Genomic DNA, 23325 nt, shown 5'->3' with positions numbered 1-23325 from the left:
CCTGGTGGTGCAGTGGTTGGGAGTCCGCCTGCCGATGCAGGAGACGCGGGTTCGTGCCCCGGTCCGGGAAGATCCCACACGCTGCGGAGCGGCTGGGCCCGTAGGCCATGGCCGCTGAGCCTGTGCTCCGCAATGGGAGAGGCCACAACAGTGAGAGGCCCGGGTAACACATACACACACACACAAAAAAGAAGTGATGCTCCTACAAAAAATAATTTGAAAAAAATTGTGATGCCCAGACCCTATCTCCATTATTTTCCTTTTTTTTTTTTTTTTTTTCCGGTACGCTGGCCTCTCACTGTTGTGGCCTCTCCCGTTGCGGAGCACAGGCTCCGGACTCGCAGGCTCAGCGGCCACGGTGCAAAACAGAAATAAGGGGATTTCCCTGACTGGTCTCCATGTTGTTAAATGTTCTCCCCACCCCCACCCTAACCCACCCCACCCCCAGCTTCTTAATGAAGCAGGTCTCCATCCTCATAACTTGAAAGAGGATGTGAATCATCCCATAGACATCTGTCTTCTAGCACCACCCCTCGGATTTCCTCTATATACCAGGTCTTCAGCTGTGTTCTAGGAACACTGTATCATACACTATTAAGCTGCACATCTATGCTAAGCATATTAAGACAATGACTGACAGGGAAAAAAAATGTTTTTTAATTACGTACTCAATCCATTTGGTGTATTTCAAAAGGTGCAATACTTTTCTTCATTTATCAGTGAAAGAAGTTAGAAATTAACTTCAAAAAATATCAGCAAATGGCAAACAAATTTCCTTGAGAGTCACAGTCACATATATAGTGCATCCTAGAAAAGAGGAGGGGCAAGACAGGTTCCACCCACTTTCACGAGTTTCATCAAATACTGGACCTACTCAAGGGTGGAGAGAAAAGGCAACTTTCAAAAAGGAGTATATTATTAAATGAGGCGTTTACTATACTCCTTCCTAAGAGCACCAGGTGGGGAACACGTTTTCTAAACTAGATCTAGGAAGTGGAATGTGGAATCAATCTATCCTCCTCCCCTTAAGGGCTGTCCAATGGTTAATGAATTAAAAAAACATGACTAAATAAAAACAAATCCCACACACACTCCCCCGCCCCCCAAAAAAAAGAAAAGAAAAAGGAAAACTAGATATCCCAGATTACTCGCCAGAGTGGAACCCGGAAACAGCTTCAACAACCAAATTAGTCTGTTACAGAGTCATCACAAGCATGCCTTGCTTTTAAACAAAAAAAAATAATAATAATTTTTTTGAAACAACAAAACAAAAACTAGTACTGATCACTTTTCTGACAATACACAATTACTCAAAATTAACTAGTACTGAGAGGGGGAAGGGGGCCATACCTATGGGCCTTGTCTCACACGAGTGCATGTGGGTAGGTGCAGGGCATTTGTCATTATTGCAAAAATGAATTTTAATTTTTAATCTTTAGTTTGATTTAAACATTGCTTTTAGTATGATGCCGACACCAGCTGTGCAGAAAGGGCTCTGGAGAGACGTTCATAGCAGCACACACCTGCGGCTCTTCTTCGGTTCTGGAGGCTCCAGGGCAGCCAATATTGCTTCATCAAATACATTCTTCAGGCCTTTCTGAAAAGGGGTAGAAAGAAAAAAATGGGCAGTCTGATATTCAGTATAATACAGTTGAAGATCAAATTTAAAACATTCAAACCCCCAGGAGTTGGCAAATAACGAAACCTTAAAAACAACCCTGAATCTCAACACAATCATCTCACTTCACCAAGTTTTGTCCAGGCAGGGCACTGGAAGGATCCAGCAATTCAGGAGCAGAGGAGCAGATATTCATGAGTGAGACAGTGGTCCTTTGAGAAAGCTTTTTGCAGACCAATGTATGTCACAAGAAGCAAACAAGCACATGTCATTTGCTCATTCAATATGAGTTTTGTAATATGCTGCTGGAACATTTTACATAAAAACAAGTAAGCAGCTCTGCATTCAAATGAAACAGCTGGATATGGAACAGGACTGAGAGGCTGGGCACCGGGCAGTGGCATCCTTATCATATGGAAGGCGCAGGCAAAGATGGAGAGAGCGATTACAGTAGCTGCATCAAAAATAGTCACTCTAAACTCCCTTTATCCCACCAATTAGAGCCAAGGGGATTCAAGGAAGCAAAAATGTGGGTACCTGATACATATGTAAAACTAGAGCCAGTCAGTGCAACAGGAATAAAGTTTCATCAGGCATTTATACAAACAATTGTATATTTTTAATTTCAAAATTTGAAGGTAACCATAATTGTATGTTTCCCTCACAACAGTAAAATCAGAAGCAGGAAAATATAAAGATGGCAGCTTTACATCTCAACATTAACAAACCTTAAGTCAACTGTTAAAATGGATGCTACTCTTTAAAGATAATGTAACAAATGATCTCATAGTAGCAGGTAGCAGGTACATCAATTATCTTTCCCACCCAGACTGACAAATACTCCACTACAGCACAGACAGCCAAAGCAATAGCAACACAAAGTTTCACTACACAAAGGAAAATCAGAAAAGAATCCTCCCTTCCCCATTACACTGTACTAGCAGGTCACCCTTTTCCATAAATTTTGTCATGCAATTACAATTAACAATTGATCGTAAGAGTAAAATGATGCTTGTGTTATTTTCTCCATCTAGAACTAAGATCTAGAAGTGTTAAACTCTTCTTATTTTCCCCAAGAGGACATTCTTAATGCCAGACCAAGTTCCCTTTTGCAATAGTAATCCAAACCAAACAGCTCTGAGCATCAGGCAACTCAAGCAGCAGAAAGTTAAACAAGTCCAACTTGACTACTGATCACAAAAAATATTCTATAAGATATTGCATTCTTGATCAAAAACTAATACAGAGGTTGCTCTAAGGTGGTGAGTAAAAAGACGCAGAGGCTTTCAAACAGGATGGTTTTATTCCTTTGTTTTTAAACGATCTTTCTACAGTAGTGGGACAGGAAGCAGCAGCAAAGAGGGGAAGGAGAAAACAGTTTAGAATATACAGCACTTCCTTTTGGGTTGAGTTTCCGGAGGCTCGAGGGCAGCTAGGATAGCCTCATCAAACACATTCTTCAGACCTCTCTACAAGACAGAGGGGAGGAGAGAGAATAGCAGCCAGGTTAGAGGATTAGAAAGACCAGCAGATACAACAGCAGTCTGGATTAACTGGGCTGAATTCACAGAAGCAGTGTGCCTTAAGAAAAATAACTGCCAGAAAGCTAGATCTTAAGCCCATTAGCAAGACAGTAAATAACAGAACAAATTTCTTACCTCAAAAAAGGTTAACTGAGCAAGAAAGCAATTTCTGTGAAAATGCCATATGTTGACTTCTATAACAATCACACTTTGAAATCTAACTTACAACATTTTAATGAAAATAATGCCAGAGGAGAGGAATGGACATGTAAGCACGAGATACATGCAGTGAATAATTAGGCCTTGCAGAATTCCCTAGTACTTCTAATGATAAGAATGGCACACACATTTTGGAACTACACCTACTACAATTTCAGGCTTCTGTGAATTCATCCCCTGAATAACTGAAGGACACAAATAGCAAGCTAACAGGCATGCTACATGTTTCTAGATCCAATGACATATCTGGATGGGATTAATCAGGATTTCAGAGTAAACCAGTTTCCCAGAACAAAAGGTTCAGACACTTAGAAAAAGTGTTAATTGTTCAGCAGTACCAACTGGGAGAAGTTTAAACAACAGACTCTAGAAACAGCATACACCTCAGTTATTCAGTAATGTTATTAGAGCAAGTAACCACCACCCAATAGGAAAACAAAGAACAGGGTCCTAGAATGAGTTTTAGCAAGCAGTCCAATGCTTTTAGATGTCCGCATGGTTATCAGAGCATAAAGCATGGAGTGAAAAACAAAGAATATTCTCAGATCTACAGGGATTAAGATACAGAAATACACTTACACCTCAGCCAGAACTCCAGCGCGACAGTGCGACTCAGTAGTACTGGTACCAGGTCTACAGACTCACCTAAACTCACCTAAATCTGAAGCCACAGATATACCTCCCAAAGAAGTTCCACATGTTCTTTAGGTCAGTTGGATCCCAAGTAAAACCTTTCCCCAAAGCCCCAGAGCACGGCTCCGATAAGGAGCGCCAGGCCCAGATTACCCCAGCCGCCCCCACCTTGCCCTCCCCCCACCACAGAAGCCTCAGAACTGGCACTCACACATTCCACTAGGGACAAAATAAATGAGAAATAACAGTAAGCACTTGGAAAGAGGCAAAGAGGTTAAACAGTTTCCTTCCTTCTGTGTCTTTTACAAAGTAGAAATGACGAAAGTTAAAGTTCCTCTGAAATTCCTTCTACACATCTAGGAGCAAACTCTGGTTGTCAAACATAAAAGGAAGGAGGGAAGATAGAAAGAAAAATAAATTTTATAAGGGAAAATAGAGGAGGACGACAATCAGAAACCAGGGCATCCCTTAATAAGAAGCAAATACTTTCTTGCTTATTGACAAAGATCAATTAATCCCCTACAAGACAAAACTAACCCCTGCTTTAATCACACTATCTGATTATATTAAAAGCTCAGTTTTAAAGGAACCAACAAACAGAATCTGGAATCCTAAAAAATTATAGCTCCCAAACAGTACCCAGGGACCCCATTTTCTATCTTCTCTTTTGATTTCTCCAAACTTCAAAATCTGGTAAGAAAAATGTAGTTGCTAAGACCTTTTCAAATTTCTGTTCTCTGGAAAGTGACTTACTATATAAACCTGTTCATACTGTAAAAAACTTTATATGGAAGCATCCAATTCTCTAAGCTTCACTAGTGACCTAAAATTGGGTCCACATGGCCTACTTGCCTCCATTTCCCCCCAAAGCAACCTGTATTTAGAGAATGGGGATATGTAACAGTTATCTGACTCAAATGTTACACACACACACACACACATACACACACACACACACACACTTTTCTGGGGATGGTATCAAAACACAAAAGCATCAGGCATTTAAAAAAATCTCAGTTAGTGCTACATGTGAGAAGATGTAAAATCTTCTCAACTTTTACATATCTGCAATAGCAATACAACAGAACTAAACTGCCAAGGAAAACTGGGTTTGGGAGAAGAAATTAGCCCTTTAAGTCATCCTGTGAAATATCCAGCTAAGAACAAAAATTTTATCTTTGCACATCCAACCCAGGGCTAAACTGGAGATTATTAAATTATGTCTACATGCTACATACTAAATACCTAGTACATGTTTTTTTTCAAACTTCATAAAAAAGAAAAATTACCTGAAAAAGTAGCATGAGAAATATGTGAATCATGTAATTATAAGAAATCTCCACCCTTCAGTCTTGCCTTATTTTAATTAGACGTGTTTGCTCATTGTTCAAATGTCAAAGTAGAATAAAAGAGTTCTGTGCTAATTATTTACATAATATTTTCCTTTGGTCCCCAGAACAGTACTCAGAGGGGAGAACTGGGTGGTGATACCATGAAGGTAGAGAAAATGAAATCACACAGGTCACTTATAACTCTCACTCTAAATACCCTAACACTGCTCCCCGTCCTCAGAATCTGAAGTTTCCCATCAAACTATGAGAAGAGTTCCAATTAAATCGTTCAGAAAGAAAAGAGAACTGCATAAAGAAGGAATGCCTCCAAAAACATAAGAATAGTGACACTATATAAAGGCATACTTGAGAAATGGCCTAGGTAGCTTTCTCTGACATGAAAGTCTCAATGATTACAACCAATTCCCTATCCCAGTTGAATTACCCCAGAAACAGTATACCATCAATTGTAAGTACTGATAAAAAATCAGATTTATTTAGATGAGATTTTAAGTTGGGGGGAGGGAGGGGAATCATTCACAGACTCTTGTAAATTTGTGCTAATCTGGACCTTTCCGTTAATTTTTGTTTTTAACACAATCCCTGACCACTACAAATGATTCAGTAAAATGTGGGAACTCACCAACACAAGAGCTTTATTTAGAGACTAATAATTTTCTCCATAAAAACAGAGACCTCTAACAAAAGAATATATACTGTGAAGCTGGTCACAGTCTCCCTGGGCAGCTTTCTTGAGCACTGCAGACCACTGTCAGAAATAAGCCCTGAATCCTACTGCTGCTCGAAACCACTCCACTGTAAATAAACGTGGGCTTCCACAGTCCTCACCTGTGTAAGTGCAGAACACTCCACATACTTGACAGCCTTCAGGTCACGGGCCAGTTTTTCAGCAGTCTCTGGGGTGATAGGCTTCTGTTTATTCTTGGCAAGTTTCTCAATAGTAGAGGGGTCATCTCTGAGATCAATCTGGGTCCCAACAAGCAAGAAAGGAGTCTTTGGACAGTGGTGAGTTATCTCAGGCACCCACTAGAGAAAAGATATTTTAAAAAATACACCTGCATTAATCCACAAGCCTCCAAAGCTATTTACAATCAACAGAAGTTCTATGACAACCTTTTTTTCAGGGCAAGAATATCTGACTAACTCACCTTTTCTTTCACATTTTCGAATGAGGATGGAGAGACCACTGAAAAACAGACTAGAAATACATCTGTTTGTGGATAACTCAGCGGTCGTAATCTGTCATAATCCTCTTGCCCTAAGGGGAAAAAAAACTGGAGAAATCAGCAACTGAATCTTGGTGCCCTCATAGCATTAAAATCACAAATCAGTCAACAGATTAAGCATGCAGCTAACAGCACACTTATCATTAATAAGAAGGCAACTTATTTAACAAAATATATGGCTTTGTAATAGAATATTTGAGCAATATTCTCACTCAGCTAATTCTAGTTAAAAGGTACAAACTATCAGTTATAAAATAAGTCACAGGGATGTAATGTACAGCACAGGGAATACAGTCAATAATATTATAATAACTTTGTATGATGTGTAATATATAAAAATATCAAATAACTGTTATACAGCTGAAACTAATATAATATTGTAAGTCAACTACACATCAGTAAAGAAAAGCAAAACCAAAAACCAAAAAAAAATTTCAGGTCCTTAGAACAGCAATGAATTTGTTATGTATTAATTATTTGCTTTGTTACTGATTTGTAGTTTTCAATCTTTGTGTCTACTAGCAACCAAACAATAATGTAACAAAAATAAACTGTTGCTACAGAAATAATTAAAAATCAAATCTACTCAGATCTGATTAAGAAACAATCACAGTGAAACTATCTAAGGGAAGAAAAATCTCAGTGAAACCCAGCTGACAAAATCCACTGCCCATGACTACCAAAGCAAGTTCACATGTTTAGTTAATGTGCACATGTAAGACCACTACCTGAAAGTGAAAACACACAGAAAAAAATTCAACAAGAATCAATGGATGCCAAATCAATATGGAGGAAACTCTGGTGAAAAGGAGAATATTTGTATGGTCTTAAAGATTATTAATAAACCACAAGGGGAAGAACATAACTACATTGTGAAGAAACAACATCACCTTGACTGAGTGATCTAGATTGCCATCACCAATGAGTGGCAGATGAGTATCATATGCCTCTACATTTATATCCTGAGAAAGACATCACTAAGGTAGTATTCCAACCAAAATAGCATAACTTGTATCTAATCATGAGGAAACAGACCAAACCCAAAATGAAGAACATTTTTATAAGGGGAGGAGGGAGAGAGGATTCCTGGGCCTGTATTCAATAAAAACATCATGAAAGACCAAAAAAAAAGGGGGGGGGTGGGCAGGAGGGCTGAAGAACTGATCCAAATTATAAGAAACTAAAGAGACATGACAATTAAATGCAATACATGGTCCTATGCTAAAAGCAGAAAAAACTGGACTTGGATCAACTGATAAAACTGGAATTTAGATGTTAGATTAGAGTATGGTATCAATGCTAAATTACCTTAAGTTGATTACCATTATACAAAAATGTCTCTGCTCTTAGGAAATACATATTTATTCAAGGCTAAATGGCAACTTACTCTCAAATAGTTCAGGGGGAAAAATTATGTATAAATATGTTGGAAGAGAAAAATACAGCAAATAGGGTAAAACATTAACAACTGGTAAATTTGGTTAAAGGATGTATGTGGGCTCCTGATACTATTTTTGCAACCGTTCTGTAGGTCTGAAATTATTTCCAGATAAAAAGTGTTTTAAAATATCCATACACATTTCCAAAACTGTGAAGGGAAGGGAAGAGTCACAGAGGAAGGATTTAACAGTCCAATTTCAAAACTGAGCTACAACAATCCTATGTATTAAAAGAATAGCTCTAAAAAACAAACAAACAAACAGAAAAAAAACAAAAAGGGAATTCCCTGGTGGTCCAGTGGTTGGGACTCTGCACTTTCACTGCAGATGGCACAGGTGCAATCCCTGGTAAGGGAACTAGGATCCCACATGTCGCAAAGCCAAAAAATAACCAAAAAACAAACAAATAAAAGAATAGGTAAGTAATTAATGACACTGAACCGTATGCTAAAAATGGTAAAAATGGTAAATATTATGTTATATTATTTTACCACAATAAAAAAAAAAAACTTTAAGGGGAAAAAAGGAAAGTTAAATATTTTGTATGCCAGTGATTTTGTTTTGTTTTGTTTTTGCCAGCATTGAGAGAGAATACAAGAATTTAGGGTAGCTATCAAAACATGATAATTAAAGATGTCATTCTTATTACCACTTAAATAATACATAAGTAGACAATAAAGGGACTGTCAGGATAATACTCTATGGAAAGTGAATAAAGGTTGAAGGAGAAGTCCAAACAGCAGATATTACAAAACAATAAAACCACCATCAGTACCTCTAGCATTTACTGAATACTTACTATAGCAATATGCTAGGGTTAGAATCAAAGGTATGCACTAAGATGTGTAATTCTCACTTCTTAAATTATTAATATAATGTACAACTGTAGACATAGAAGGGATTTGGAAAGGAAAGAATGGGGAAAACAAAATCAGCCAAACTCTAACAATTGTCTCAAACTGCCTGAGCTCTAACGCTAGCGGGAGCTTTGAGGCATCACAACCAAAGTTCCAATAAAACAACAAAACAAAAAGTAAATGTAGAAAATAAGACAACAAAACAGTTAACCAAAGCTGTGTAAAAAGTACAGACGTTCACACACCTTTTCTTAGCCCTAGACCCTATTCAAATGGAATATATTTCACAAAAATTAAGTCTGGCATACTAGAAAAGGCTTAATTTTTAGTCATTCAGCCCCTGCAACAAAAGCAGATCCAAGTCTGTATTCCTGAGCACCACTAGGGGCATCTAAATAAATGCCCAATGTTTTACATGCAACCAGCCTTCAATTCAGATGGACTGGTGACAGAAAACAAATACAGTCATTTTTTTTTTTTTTTTTTTTTTGCAGTACGGGGGCCTCTCAATGTTGTGGCCTCTCCCATTGCGGAGCACAGGCTCCGGACGCGCAGGCTCAGCGGCCATGGCTCACGGGCCCAGCCGCTCCGCGGCATGTGGGATCTTCCCGGACCGGGGCACAAACCCGCGTCCCCTGCATCGGCAGGCGGACTCTCAACCACTGCGCCACCAGGGAAGCCCAAGCCATTCTTTCTTAACACTAGATCCAAAGCTGTACTGGTCTGTCCATTTACTTGCAATGAACAAGCCCTCAAAGCTATAAATCTTTTCCTTTCCCAAGGAGAAAAGAATTAAAATTGTTCGATAAACAAAAAGTAGGCTACCTTACATCTACATTTGCTACAATTGCTACATTTAAGGAAACAGAATGAGCACGATCCCTTAGATGAGCAAGATTCTTCAATATCCAAGCATAATTTATCCAGGTAAAATCTACCCTCTAAGTATGAGGCAGCACTATCAGTTAACATACCTTAAGGTACACAACATGATCAAGAAAATTTCACTCTACTGCGTAAGACAGGTTTTGACTACAAGTCTTAAATTATATCTACTCTAACAGTACACCAGCTCATCACTTAACTTCTAATACTTGCCAAAAAGCAAGGATACATCTCATGAGTTGCTGGTTTTTTTCTTCCTCACAATCTCATATTCAGAATTTGAATTCAAGAGGAACTAAGTCAGTTTGAACTGAGGGCTCTGGTCCATATGAAAAATCTGAAGTGATCTCATGGTATGAAAAATAAGAATACTGCTAAAAAACAACACTTTCAGAGAATTCCAGTAGGACATTATAAACCCAAGAAGACAAATTAAACATTTCACAAAATTTACCGCTACAAATTAAAACCTAAACATTTTTTCTACAACCAAGTACTCAAAACTTAATGGCACTTAGTGATCCCTGCTTCCTCTGTGCTATGGAGCTTACTCCTAAATAATTCCGTTCCTTTTATATCATAAAAGAAAAAGAAAAAAAATCCAAAAATAAATGAGGACACTCTGGAACCTGATTCCTACCATGTTACGTATAACATCTGTAAAAATCTATACTATTGCATGTTAATGCAGAATTTACTGAAGATTCAAATCTTAGTCGTAACGCCTTTGGAAGGTTCTACAGTAGCACTAAACTAGAGACCAAAGCAGCTATAAATATCTCTATGGAGAGCGTTGTCATTCCTGATAATGTAATTGATCAGTAACTACAGAAGGTTGCCAGATACTAGAAAACACCTCAATGAAAGGAGTTTATTTTTAAAAAACACAACAAACAAAAAACAGAATCAGCTAAACCAGGTCAAAGTGCACCACTATGACTTGTTCTGAATATTCTTCTTCTGCTAAGGAAGAGAATAATATTAGCTGTACACCAAACACATTCCAGTCCCTGTGCTGGGTTTTTTTTAATAGTAAAGTGTGTGAATCATAAATACACAGCTCCTGAGTTTTTACATATGTATACACTTTATTAAACTATCACTGAATCTTCACAACACCTCTGAAAGGAAAATACTTTAAACATTTTACATATCAGGGTAATTAAGCCCCACACAGTTAAGCAACTTGTCAACTATCTAGCTAACTGCTCTATCTAGCATCAAAGTCCAACCTTTCTCTTGTTTATTACCATGGTAAGCCCGGAATGATTGCCTGTGATTACAATGATTAAAATTTTTAAATGAAGCTAGCTTTTGAAAATTGAACCTAAGAAAACAATTAAGACTATATATAAATAAATGAGAATGGGGAAAAACAAATTTAATGTAAACATAAATGAACCCAACTGTATTACAAATAACATAGCCACACTTTGGGGGGGCGGGTGGGGATAACAAATCCAAGTAATTTTTGAACAAGGAACTGTGTATGCTACTAGACCAAAGAAAAAAATTACTGCAAACAAATCTTGAACTCTTCTTACATATTTGTTTTTCACAGTGGTATGGTATAGCAATTCTGAAACTATTTTGTGTGTATTGCAGGACTGAAAACAGGTACATCTTTTGGGGAACCTAGCTTCTAACTATAGAAGAAATGGAGATGAAAATATGGAATTGATGAAGGCAAAGACTGCCTGAGTTGGACTAAATTGGAGGTATCAACAAAAACTCATTATCCAGAATAAACGTTAATATTTTCTTCCCTAGTTGAATGAATGATATTCAGGACAAGTCACTGTGGTGCAGAACAAGTCGCTAGCATGTTACAGCTGTTTTGCTGTCTTATCTCTGTCCAGACCTCTACAGCAATGAGCATATCTAGCACCTAGATTCCCATTTTACAACAACTGTAGGAAAAATTGATTCAGGCAAGAATTGTCAATGGTTATTAAATCTAGAGGGGGTGCTATTTAATGACAACAGAATATTTACACCATTTTAATATATCTCCTCACAAATTAATTATTAATTATAAAAGGAAAAATTCTAAACATATAGTAGGAAAACTGGACAACACCTTAATCAAGTGATCAAAATTACTTTTACCAAAAGGTGATACCCTGAGATGGACGTAACATTACTGATCTGGTATTCTAACCAAATATGCAATATCCTGAATCTACTCATGAGGAAATGGACAACCTCACATTGAGGTTGAGAAACATTGAGAAACATTCTGTAAAATAAGTGGCCTGTTTCCTTAAAAAAATGCCAATACCATAAAAGGCTGAGGTTCCATACTAAAGGATACTAACCAAAGAGAATGACAACTACATGCAATGTGTGATCCTAGGTCAGAACCTATACAAGAAAAATTGCTCTAAGGGACAATATTAGGACAATTGACAAAATTAGAGAGTTGACTACAGGTTAAAGTTTAAAATGTTATATATAATGTCAAATTTCCTAATTTTGGTAAGTGCACTGTAAGAGAATATCCTTGCTCTTAAGAAATATACAGTGAAGCATTAAGGAACAAAAGGGCATGATGTATGCAACCTAACTCTCAAATGGCGTAGAAATAAAAGCAATATGCATATAGAGCTGGAGAATGTCAAAAAGGTTAAGAATTGGTGAATCTGGTAAGGAGCTCTTTGTATTAGCAACTTTTCTGTAAGCCTGAAGTTAAATCAAGACAAAAAGTGACAAAAAAGAATGTGTGTCCAAATACTAAAATGTTTCTGTAGTAAAGATCATAATATGAAAGAAAACTGCAAACAGACCCCTATATTAACAAAAGAAGTTAAACAAATTGTGGTGTGAACTGCCACACAACGGACTACTGTGGAACCATGAAGACTATGACATACAAGTACAACACTGAGAGGTATCACCATGCTTTTCTTTTAAGAGATAAAGTCAGGTACAGAGAGAAGAATATCCTTTTTTTTCCTATGTATAAATACAATGAATGTATAGGAAGAGCTCTGTTTAGGACATACGCTAAGATGTGATTGTCTCTGGATATAGATGCTTTTTCATTTTCTCCTTTAGCTTATCTATATTTTGATTTTCCTGTAATAAGCAAAACCTGTAATCTCTATAATAAAGAATAATATTTTTAATTTTGACACAGAAAGGAATTGGTGGTGGAATTGGAATTATTCAATATGAAAAAGAGCCTATGATAAACATATTGTGAAAAAATTTAAGTATAGAACTATATACACAATAGTAAAACATATGAAAAAAATAAATAAATAACTGTGGAAACTCATTAAACAAGAATTTGGGGGACTTCCCTGATGGTCCAGAGGCTAAGACTCTGTGCTCCCAATGCAGGGGGCCCGGGTTTGATCCCTGGTCGGGAAACTAGACCCCACGTGCTGCAACTAAGGGTTCGCATGCCTCAACTAAAAAGACCCCGCGAGTCACAACTAAGACCCAGCGCAGCCAAATAAATTTAAAAATATTAAAATAAAACAAAACAGAATTTGGTGTTGTGACCACAGGGGCAGAAATAAAGCTATGAAACAGAGGGAGAGTCCTATCTCTGGTCTTAAGCGATATTATTTTAATATATCTATAAGAGTTTCAGCCAAAGACAGGAATAGTATAAAAAGAATTCAAAATGACTATACTCAATATCTTGTAATAACCTATAATGGAAAAGAATCTGAAAAAGAAAAACATATATATATATATATATATAAAAAACTGAATCACTTTGCAGTATACCTGATATTAACACAACATTGTAAATTAATTATACTTCAATTTTAAAAAGGTTTTTAAAAAGAATATATTAAAGAATTCAAAATAAAATAACACAATCAACAGGTTAAAAGTAACCAAAGAGTTAAAGGAAGTCAGAGTCTATCTCAGTGGGGATGAAAGCTTTAGCAGAAAGAAAATTGAGTTAATGGCATGACTTGAACCAGGACTCTGAGATTAAGGCCTTTGGAGAAAGACACAGAGTCTCCTTGTAGGTATGTCAAAGATAGGAGACTCAATCTGGATGCCTACAGTCCCAGGTCTCCAGTGCCTGTCAAAAAAGATCTCTGGCTTATAGTGACCTTAACCAGTTGAGGTGAAAACTCCCCAGTTTGCCTGGTATAGTAAAATAATTTCCTTAGTGAATGGCCTTTAACCCCTAGAAAGATTCAGAATCTAATATAGAGATGAAATAAATCAACATTATTATTGTTAATTTTCAGTTACATTTAAGAATAACCTATTCTTATTTAACACTCAGTGTCTATAATATTTAAAACAATCACCATGGGACTTTGCTGGTGGCACAATGGTTAAGAATCCGCCTGTCAATGCAAGGGACATGGGTTTGAGCCCTGGTCCAGGAAGATTCCACATGTCGCAGAGCAACTAAGGCCATGCGCCACAACTACTGAGCCTGTGCTCTAGAGCCCATGAGGCACAACTACTGAGCCTGCGTGCCACAACTACTGAAGCCTGCTTGCCTAGAGCCCATACTCCACAATAAGAGAAGCCACTGCAATGAGAAGCCCGTGCACAGCAACGAAGAGTAGCCCCCACTCGCCGCAACTAGAGAGAGCCTGCACGCAGCAACAAAGACCCAATGCAGCCATAAATAAATAAATAAATAAATTTATTTTTTAAAAAACTATCACCATGTTAAAGAACATGATAGATTAGTTTTCTGGTTCCAATTTAAACTGTGTAATTGAGTAACTGATCTTGAGGTTTTTTTGTTGAAAATGTTAAGAATTTTATGAAAGTTGTAAATAATACTGTTTAAGATAAATTAAAGCAAATACAGAAAATCGTAAATTATCAGGTTTATTAAAGTTACATATGTAAAAACTTGGAAATGTTTCACTTGTCAGGTCAAGCAAACTGAATTGCTCAAAACAGAAAAGTAAATACATTAAGTTTATAAATGCAATCTAAAGTGCTAGAAGAAATTTAACAGTTGTAAATGAGGCTGACTGGGATTAAAGTGTGACCAATCCAAGTTAAATAAACCAATATTAATCAAAGGACCCTAGGCCACCTTGAGAACAATCTGTCAAAACTGACTGTTTTAATAAAAGATTTAATAAGTGTGCAACTAAACTTAAAGGCTTACCCACTCCCAAACTAAGACTATACAAAGACCTGCATACAAATGTTCATAGCACCATTATCCGTCATAGCTTAAAATTAGAACCCAAACAACCAGCAACTCGTAAATGGATAAAACAAACTGTGCTATATTCATAGACTGGAATACAACTCAACAATAAAAAGAAACAAACTGGGGCTTCCCTGGTGGCGCAGTGGTTGAGAGTCCGCCTGCCAATGCAGGGGACACGGGTTCGTGCCCTGGACCGGGAAGATCCCACGTGCCCCAGAGCAGCTGGGCCCGTGAGCCATGCCCGCTGGGCCTGAGCGTCCTAAGCCTGTGCTCCTTAACGGAAGAGGCCACAGCAGTGAGAGGCCCGTGTACCACAAAAAAAAAAAAAAAAAAAAAAAAAAAGAAACAAACTACTGATACACATAACACAGACGAATCTCAAACAAATTATGCTAAGTGAAAGAAGTAAAACACAAAAGGCTACAGACTCTATGGTTCCACTGATATGAAATTCTAGAAAAGCAAAATCATAGTGACAGAAAGCAGATATGTGGCTGCCTAGGGCCAGGTCAAGGGAAGGGACTGACTATAAAGGGCAAAAGGAAACTCTTTAGGATGATGTATATTGATTATGGTGGAGGTTACACAACTATATGGTCAGCAAAAATAACCAAACTGAACACTTAGAATGAGTGAATTCTATTGTATTATACTTCAATAAAGCTAAAAAATTAAACACTGATTAAACCATAAAGGTTTATAAAAATAAGCTTTGAAATTTGAAAATAAAATTTTAAATTAATTTTCAACCCCAAGTAGCCATAAATTGTCTTCTCTCTGTATATAGATTGCCTCCAAGGGCACACAGAAACACAAAAAAATCCCTCACCTACCATGAAATGTAGGTCATTATCTCATTTTGTCTATCTTCCAAGTTTCCTCTAATATACCGTTACCCCTAATTTTTAATTCATAAAAACTTTAAAGGCCTAAAACACCATTAGAAAGCCACTGATCTCTGGGGCTTCCCTGGTGGCACAGTGGTTAAGAATCCGCCTGCCAATGCAGGGGACACAGGTTCGAGCCCTGGCCCGCGAAGATTCCCACATGCCGTGGAGCAACTAAGCCCGTGCGCCGCAACTACTGAGCCCGCATGCCTAGAGCCCATGCTCCACAACAAGAGAAGCCACCGCAATGAGTAGCCTTTGCTCGCCACAACTAGAGAAAGCCCACGCGCAGCAACAAAGATCCAACGCAGCCCAAAATAAAAATAAATAACTTTATCAAAAAAAATAAAGAAAGCCACTGGTCTCTAAACTTAACTGTTTACTATTGTCTCTCCATTTCACCCTCCCAACTGAATCTAGACAGTTCCTTAAAGTGGGCAGTATGATATACTCCATAAGACCAATATGCCAGCTGACAGACAGTGAGAGGGTAACTCATAAAAAGTGAAAAAGTTAGGATTCCTACATACCAAAAGGATACCTTTCTGAATTTTTCCTTTGCCTAACTGAGCTGATGACAACAGAAACAACAGAGTAAAGTCAGAAATGAAGATGTGCAGCTACTGTTAAAACAAGGAAAAAACACTGAGAAATTGGGAATACTTAAGGAAGAAAGAAATCTGTTCCTTAAATCTGAAAAGTTGACCACAAATGTCAATACTGTGAGCTAGATTATTGGTTTGCCCTCAAAATATTTTCAAATGTAGTATAAAATAACAAGCTATAGTATAATATAAGAAGCTATCTGTACATATAATATGCAGACACATATATTAAGTAAGTCTTCAAATATCAGAGTGATAGTACAGCCTGTCTAAGGTACTCTGCTCTCATCCTATTTTATCTCCTTCCACACCATCCATCCAGGGTACCCCAAATGCCTATTTGCTATTCCAGGTCTGGGACTGCTTCTCGGTCAAGCATCGACCATCCTAATATTCAATCCTGCTATTAACAAAAGGCAAATGGTTTGCTAATATTCTAGTTTCCCAAATGTCCAAAATAAGACAACCACCAAGTGTTATAGTTACAGACCAAAACATTGTAAAAGACATCAAGTTTTCACCTGCAGTATCAAAAAGTCCAAGAGTATAAGGCTCTCCACCAATCATAACTGTGACTGCATAGTTGTCAAAAACCTAAAACATAAAAATATGACATTGTTAGTGTGCAAGGGGATAGTCAAAACAGGACAGGACAACTCTTAAGCTAAGACAATGTTTCTTTCCCAAGACTCAACCATCTCTTAGTCCATCTTTCTTATATGACCAACCTTGCCAACTAAGCCCTTGCATGACCTAATAGTTCTTGAAAAAAGTGGCAGGAGATGTATTCTGGGATGTCTGCTCTACCCCAGCAGCTTGGATAAAAACCCACAGAAGGCTTAGAGGTGTCACAGGAGCAGAGTCCCCTGACTATACAAGATGATCCTATTCAAGTCTGAAACTTCTGAGACAGTAGTTTAAAGTTTACCTCAAGTTTCAACCTGATTTCTAAGAAATTATTTCTTCATAGACCATTTCCTTTTAATCTAGTATTAAAATCTCCTAGATCCATGATAATCTTTTTCCTTTCAGGGTTGAAGACAGGAGCAGCCTTGTTGCAAACATTCCCATTAGAGAGAAATGTAGGTTCCCTCAAGGTACTCAAGGAAAGTGTCTAAGAAACAGCTGGCAGATTATTTGTTGGGACTTCATGAATAAAACTCATGTTATTGGGTACAAATCACATGACCTAAGATATCTTCTTTGAATTGGGTATACTTAAGGATAGTATATAGGTGGGGGGGGGTATGTTTATGTACACTTAAGGATAGTGAATAGGGTATACTATTTGTAAACAGACTGTAAAACCCATTAACAAACTTAGTATATACTAATATTGGTTGTACTAAGTTATTTGTGAAAATGGGAGCTAACAGTGCTAAATGAAAAAAGACCCAACACTAATTCACGGACTCCTCTGAATTAATTTACAATTGAAAAGCAAGGCTTTGCAACCAGGAGAAGGATGTTACATTTTAAGATCAGCTCTGTTTAACACTAATTTTCTGGTTCATGTTTTAGTGGGTTGTTGGGAGTCTGTTTAAATGTAAGCAAGAGTGGATTGGAAGCAAGGGCTTTGGGGGAGGTGGTAGTTAAGGGAAAGTCAGTTCCTGATAACAAGAACAAGGAAGTGTAAAGAATGTGGTTAAGCTCTCAAACCATTCAGGTTATTTTCTTAAGTCATACCTAACCCTTTTCCAGAGATCCACATACAAACACATACATAAAACACCCATAAGCCCTCCTTAAATAGAAAGCCTAGACTCAGAAACCATGTTTACAAGAAAACAACTTTAAATGGAGACTGAAACACAAATAATCTGACAGTTGCCCTCACTCAAGATCCACAAAATCGATGTAGCTCTAAAAGTCCCCTAAAAGTCCCTTTCAACCTCAGAACTTCTTTCACTTACGAATGTCCCCAAATGGGCCAACTCAAAAATACGATTTCGTATTTAAAAATATGATTTCTCCCCCTCAAAGAAACCTAATTTTTCTTCCAATAGCCTGGGCCTACCTCAATCACTTTATATGCCCTGGGACATTACAGACTTTCAATTACAATTAAACATAATTACCAAGCCTTTAACCTGTCACCCTCTCAAAAATGCTCTCATCTCTGAAGATTAACCTAAAGTAATGATACATTTTCTTCCTTTTTACTTCCAAACAATACTAGTTCCATATTAATCATACATAGGTGCTTCATAACCCACCCCTAAAAGAGCTCACTTCACAGAGGTGGTTATTGCCAGGCCAGGCCAACTCTAGCTCCTCTCTCACCACAGAATAGACATCTATGTTTAATATAATTACACCACTGGATTGGTCAACCAACCTGGGACAAACACTGGATCCCCAAACACATTCACAATGAGTGTTACTCTAAATAACTGTCTCTCTCTCTCTCTCTCACTTCAGTATCTTTGTTATTCCCATTTTCCCTCTACTCTTCCAAGGAGCCGATAAAAAGCATTTGTGGGAGAGAATCCCCAAAGGCTTCTTCTGTTGATGTACTCATAAGAAAAACAGGTCTTCTGTGCCTCTAAAAACCAGTCTGGAGCTCCATTACTGCTAGGACAACAGCTCCATAAGCTTTCCTTCTATTCCCTAAGGAGAATAAGTGGAGACACATACTACTTTCCCTGAAGTTACAAGACCCCCAAAATCATCCCAGAAGACCTCCAAGCACTGATTAATCATTGGCCAAGATATCAAAAAAAATCACCTCTTTCCAAAATGTAGGGCATACTTCTCCAAACTGAGACCACCACTCTTTAGAATCTTGTCTATTGGAGTTTTGCCTCCCAGCACTTCTTGCAAACCCTTGTATCACCCCTTCTGACTTTCCACTGATTTTTCAGCTGTTTAATTTTAAAGTGTATATAATTTACCCATGAGAAGTCAAGATCTTTAAAAACAGGAAACAAAGGCAGACAACAGAAAAATTTCAGTACATAAAGTTTTCAAAAGGATATCAAATTATAATATATTTCACTAATAGATGGAAGCTTTATACTTACAGTCGGTACATACTCAGAAGGAAATTTGTTTGTTGTGTAGGATATCAGGAGACATGTTTTACCAACGGCACCATCGCCCACAACAACACACTTAATTGTCTGCATTGCTGAAACAGTTTTGTATCCACTTTAAATATTTCAAATTTGATGATGACCTACAAAAGGATTAAAGATATTTCTGTTAATTATTTGTACTTATACATGTGTTTTTTTCCTTCAATTAGCAACAGGCTCTCTCATTCAGAGCAATAACAGAAACATCAACCCAACTACTAGGGCTAAAAGAACCTAAAAAGAGAAACAGTGACTTGCAAATAAGAGTCAATTTTCTAAGTTTCTGATCCTTGGCTGTTTTCTTTTTTCTTTTTTTAATTTATTTATTTATTTTTGGCTGTGTTGGGTCTTCGTTTCTGTGTGAGGGCTTTCTCCAGTTGGGGCAAGCGGGGGCCACTCTTCATCACGGTGTGCGGGCCTCTCACTATCACGGCTTCTCTTGTTGCGGAGCACAGGCTCCAGACGCACAGGCTCAGTAGTTGTGGCTCACGGGCCTAGATGTTCCGCGGCATGTGGGATCTTCCCAGACCAGGGCTCGAACCCGTGTCCCCTGCATTGGCAGGCAGATTCTCAACCACTGCGCCACCAGGGAAGCCCGGTTGTTTTCGACATAAGGGTTTTTTAAAAAATCAAAAGTAGCATAAAGAGCAGCATGTCTTTTTATAATGCAAGAGAAGAGGCTATTTGAAAATGAATCCCACGTAGTGTGTCAAGTTAAATTGTGCAACTTTTCCTTCAGTTGTACATGCCCACACATGTATGTGTACTAGACTGCAATACAAAGACCACTGCTTCAAAGAATGGTCCATTTACCCAATCTTAGAGCTACAGTTACTCAGGCTATAACCAATAAGCAGCAGAGCACCACCACCTCCCGTCTGTAATAGATGAGCAACATGAGGGACGGGACAAAGATCAGGGTGATCCCTGGTCTCAGTAGCTCTTTTAGCGCCAAGTTGCCTAGCTACTACTTCAATATTCATGGCATGAAGAGGTCAAATCCTAGATTTTTATAATGAAAAAGTCAGATCACTCTAAAGCATTCTAACTTACAAACAGATACAATTACTTTAGCTTCTCTTACTGTAGTCCTCCATTCTAAGAAGCTATTGATTACAAATGCGCCAAGGATTTATTACATTTCAATTCTGAATGCTTGTTTTTACACTTAAACATTTCTAAAATCAGAACATATCTTTACCGAAGGTTCCTAACCCTTGTTACCAGCCATTTTCCCCCACATTTTGACATCTACGAAATTGGGATATATGACATCTTAAGAGTCAATGAAAAATTATAACAGTTTTTCTGGAAGAATAAAGAAGAAACACCACACCCTCTATACCTATATTTTAAGATAAAATCCTTTTTCAATTATAATTCTGAAGGGATTACAATTTCTTGTTAGCTAAAGCTGCCACCTTATTAAACATAAAAATGTCACAGAACCATCTAACTGTGGATTGGATGCCAGGCCTATATGCTCGTATAGTAACCTGCACAACTCTTAATCATGACTTACAAGTCTGTTAACATCTCTGTATCAGGGCTTCCTTGGTGGAACAGTGGTTAAGAATCCGCCTGTCAATGCAGAGGACACGGGTTCAATCCCTGGTCCGGGAAGATCCTACATGCAGCGGAGCAACTAAGGCCATGCACCACAACTACTGAGCCTGCACTCTAGAGCCCACAAGCCACAACTACTGAGCCCATGTGCCACAACTACTGAAGCCCCATGCGCCTAGAGCCCGTGCTCCGCAACAAGAGAAGCCACTACAATGAGAAGCCTGTGCACCGCAACGAAGAGTAGCCCCCGCTCACCACAACTAGAGAAAGCCCACATGCAGCAACAAAGACCCAACGCAGCCAAAAATTAATTAATTAATTAATTTCAAAAAAAAGAAAAAAAAAATCTCTGTATATACAAGTGAGTAACCTACAGGAAATATACATTCTCCTGTTCCTCATCAAAACCATCTTGACTACATTTTCCCTGTAATGCACTAGAGAAGTACTCATACTAGGTTAAGGATCTTAATCCCTAAACTAAATCAAATTACCTATCAAAATAATCACACTAAACCAAGCACTAAATTAATTCTAGAGAATTATTCTAGAAGAATGTCTTTTACTTAATAATAAAAGAAGAGAAAACAGGAATAGCTGTCTTCTCATGGTTCCTCAGTCTACCTCTGAAAAACAGGATAACATTCTGCTAAAAAACAAGGTCTTCTGTAAAATTTCTTTCCAATTCAGAGTAAAGAAAAGAAAGGTAAGCAGAGAGAGTTCTGATCATCCTACAGAATATTTTCCAGGTGCCTAAAAATCAGTTTCAAGTTCAGTTCCTGTATCTTCTATTTCTCATGACCATTATTATGGGGCAATTTTTTTTACAAAGAGTTTAATCATAAGCACTGGACAGAAAGTAAGGTTTGATCACTGTGGCAGACACTGCTAGCGGTCTTCCAATTCTTCCTCTCTTCTTTAGTAACATAATTTTACTGAAGCATATGGCTCTTAGTAAAGACTACATTTCCTAAATTCTTTTGCAGCTAGATGTGACCAAGTTCTGGCAAATGGGAATGGAAGCGATGGATGCAATTTTCAAGACTAGCCTTAAAAACAAGGGGAATAGTTTCTCCTATCCCGGCCTTTAGACTGGAATGCAGACATGATAATGGAAGCTGAAGCAGTCACACTGAACCAGAAGACAGAAATTACATGCTAAGGATGGGTAACACAATAGGAAGGGCCAGCCCTGTATTGCCTTCCAAGACTTTTACATGAGAAAGAAACTTCTCTTTCATTAAGCCCCTATTATTTTGGACTTCTCTGTTACAGCAGCAGAACTGAATCCTAATTACTATATTTCACGGATGCTAAGAAGGCAACAATTTTTAAAATACATCCTAAATTTAGAGGTGTTAAATGTAAGAGAAAAAGTCTTAGAATCAATAAAATTATAATAATATTTGGATTTATCAAGTAACTTTACAGTAAACTTGACCACTTTTGAGACTTTGTCTTAAAAACACCTAAAATAAATGCTATTATTAAATTTTAACTGTGGTTAAAATCAACTGTCATCCCTAAATATGAAGATCCTTATCTTCAGTCTACCTATGGTATTCACTTTTAAGACTTGTAACCCATACTACCTAGCAAATACAAAATCATCAGGCCATTTATAAACTTGAAACTTCTAGTGAAGGAAGAGCTACCATTTCCTGAAAGTTTTATTAAAATTCTCTAGGAAATAAAGAAGAAGAAATTGAAAACAAAAAGTTTCCATAATTAAAGACATGAATATGACTGCCACATGGTTAAGTCACAACTATCACAAGCTGTATTGAATGTCACAATATTGTTCTGTTTTATGTTTTGTTTTTTTGATCATGAGGCATGTGGGATTTTAGCTCCCTGACCAGGGATCGAACCTGCACCCCTCGCATTGGAAGGCAAAGTCTTAACCACTGGACCACCAAGGAAGCCCCAAAATCTCTCTGCATTCTTAAGAGCAAAATCACTACGACTAAATGCCAAACTTTCTGAGGAAGATCTTTAAGCTTTTCCAATGGAAGATAATGGGTGACTAGAACTCTTGTGAGAGAAATGTGGTCCGCAAACAGTTTGGCGAGATCACTAACATTACTACTTTGAGAACTTTTAGAAGTCTGGATCTTTTCTGAGCAGGAGAAACAGCCCCCAAGCCAATCAGGCCCTTCTTGCATGTCCTGCTTAGTAAAGCTGGGAAGAATTTCCGAAATACAGAAACTAAATACATAACAATAATAATTTTCCTAACTCTGAAGTCAGGAAAACCCTGGGTTTTAACCTCTGCTCAGC

General features: G+C 37.7%; 1 protein-coding gene across 2 annotated transcripts in view; it reads right to left on the bottom strand.

Annotated features, from left to right (window-relative positions):
* Positions 1–634: 634 nt before the first annotated feature.
* The window catches only part of CDC42 (cell division cycle 42), a 45285-nt gene continuing 22594 nt past the window's right edge, over positions 635–23325 (bottom strand). For both annotated transcript variants that reach the window (XM_024766697.1, XM_024766698.1), the window contains exons 2-6: positions 19426–19580; positions 16924–16996; positions 6494–6603; positions 6174–6371; positions 635–1597 (exon numbers count right to left, since the gene is read on the bottom strand). In XM_024766697.1, the coding sequence (XP_024622465.1) occupies positions 1508–1597; positions 6174–6371; positions 6494–6603; positions 16924–16996; positions 19426–19530 (576 nt within the window). In that variant the 5' untranslated portion in view covers positions 19531–19580 and the 3' untranslated portion in view covers positions 635–1507. The remainder of the gene's footprint in view (positions 1598–6173; positions 6372–6493; positions 6604–16923; positions 16997–19425; positions 19581–23325) is intronic.

Source organism: Neophocaena asiaeorientalis, unplaced genomic scaffold (genome assembly GCF_003031525.2).
Source record: "Neophocaena asiaeorientalis asiaeorientalis breed wild unplaced genomic scaffold, Neophocaena_asiaeorientalis_V1.1 scaffold79, whole genome shotgun sequence".
Taxonomy (NCBI): Eukaryota; Metazoa; Chordata; class Mammalia; order Artiodactyla; family Phocoenidae; genus Neophocaena; species Neophocaena asiaeorientalis.
Note: the sequence above shows the minus strand (reverse complement) of the source record. Positions and strands in the feature narration are given on the sequence as shown.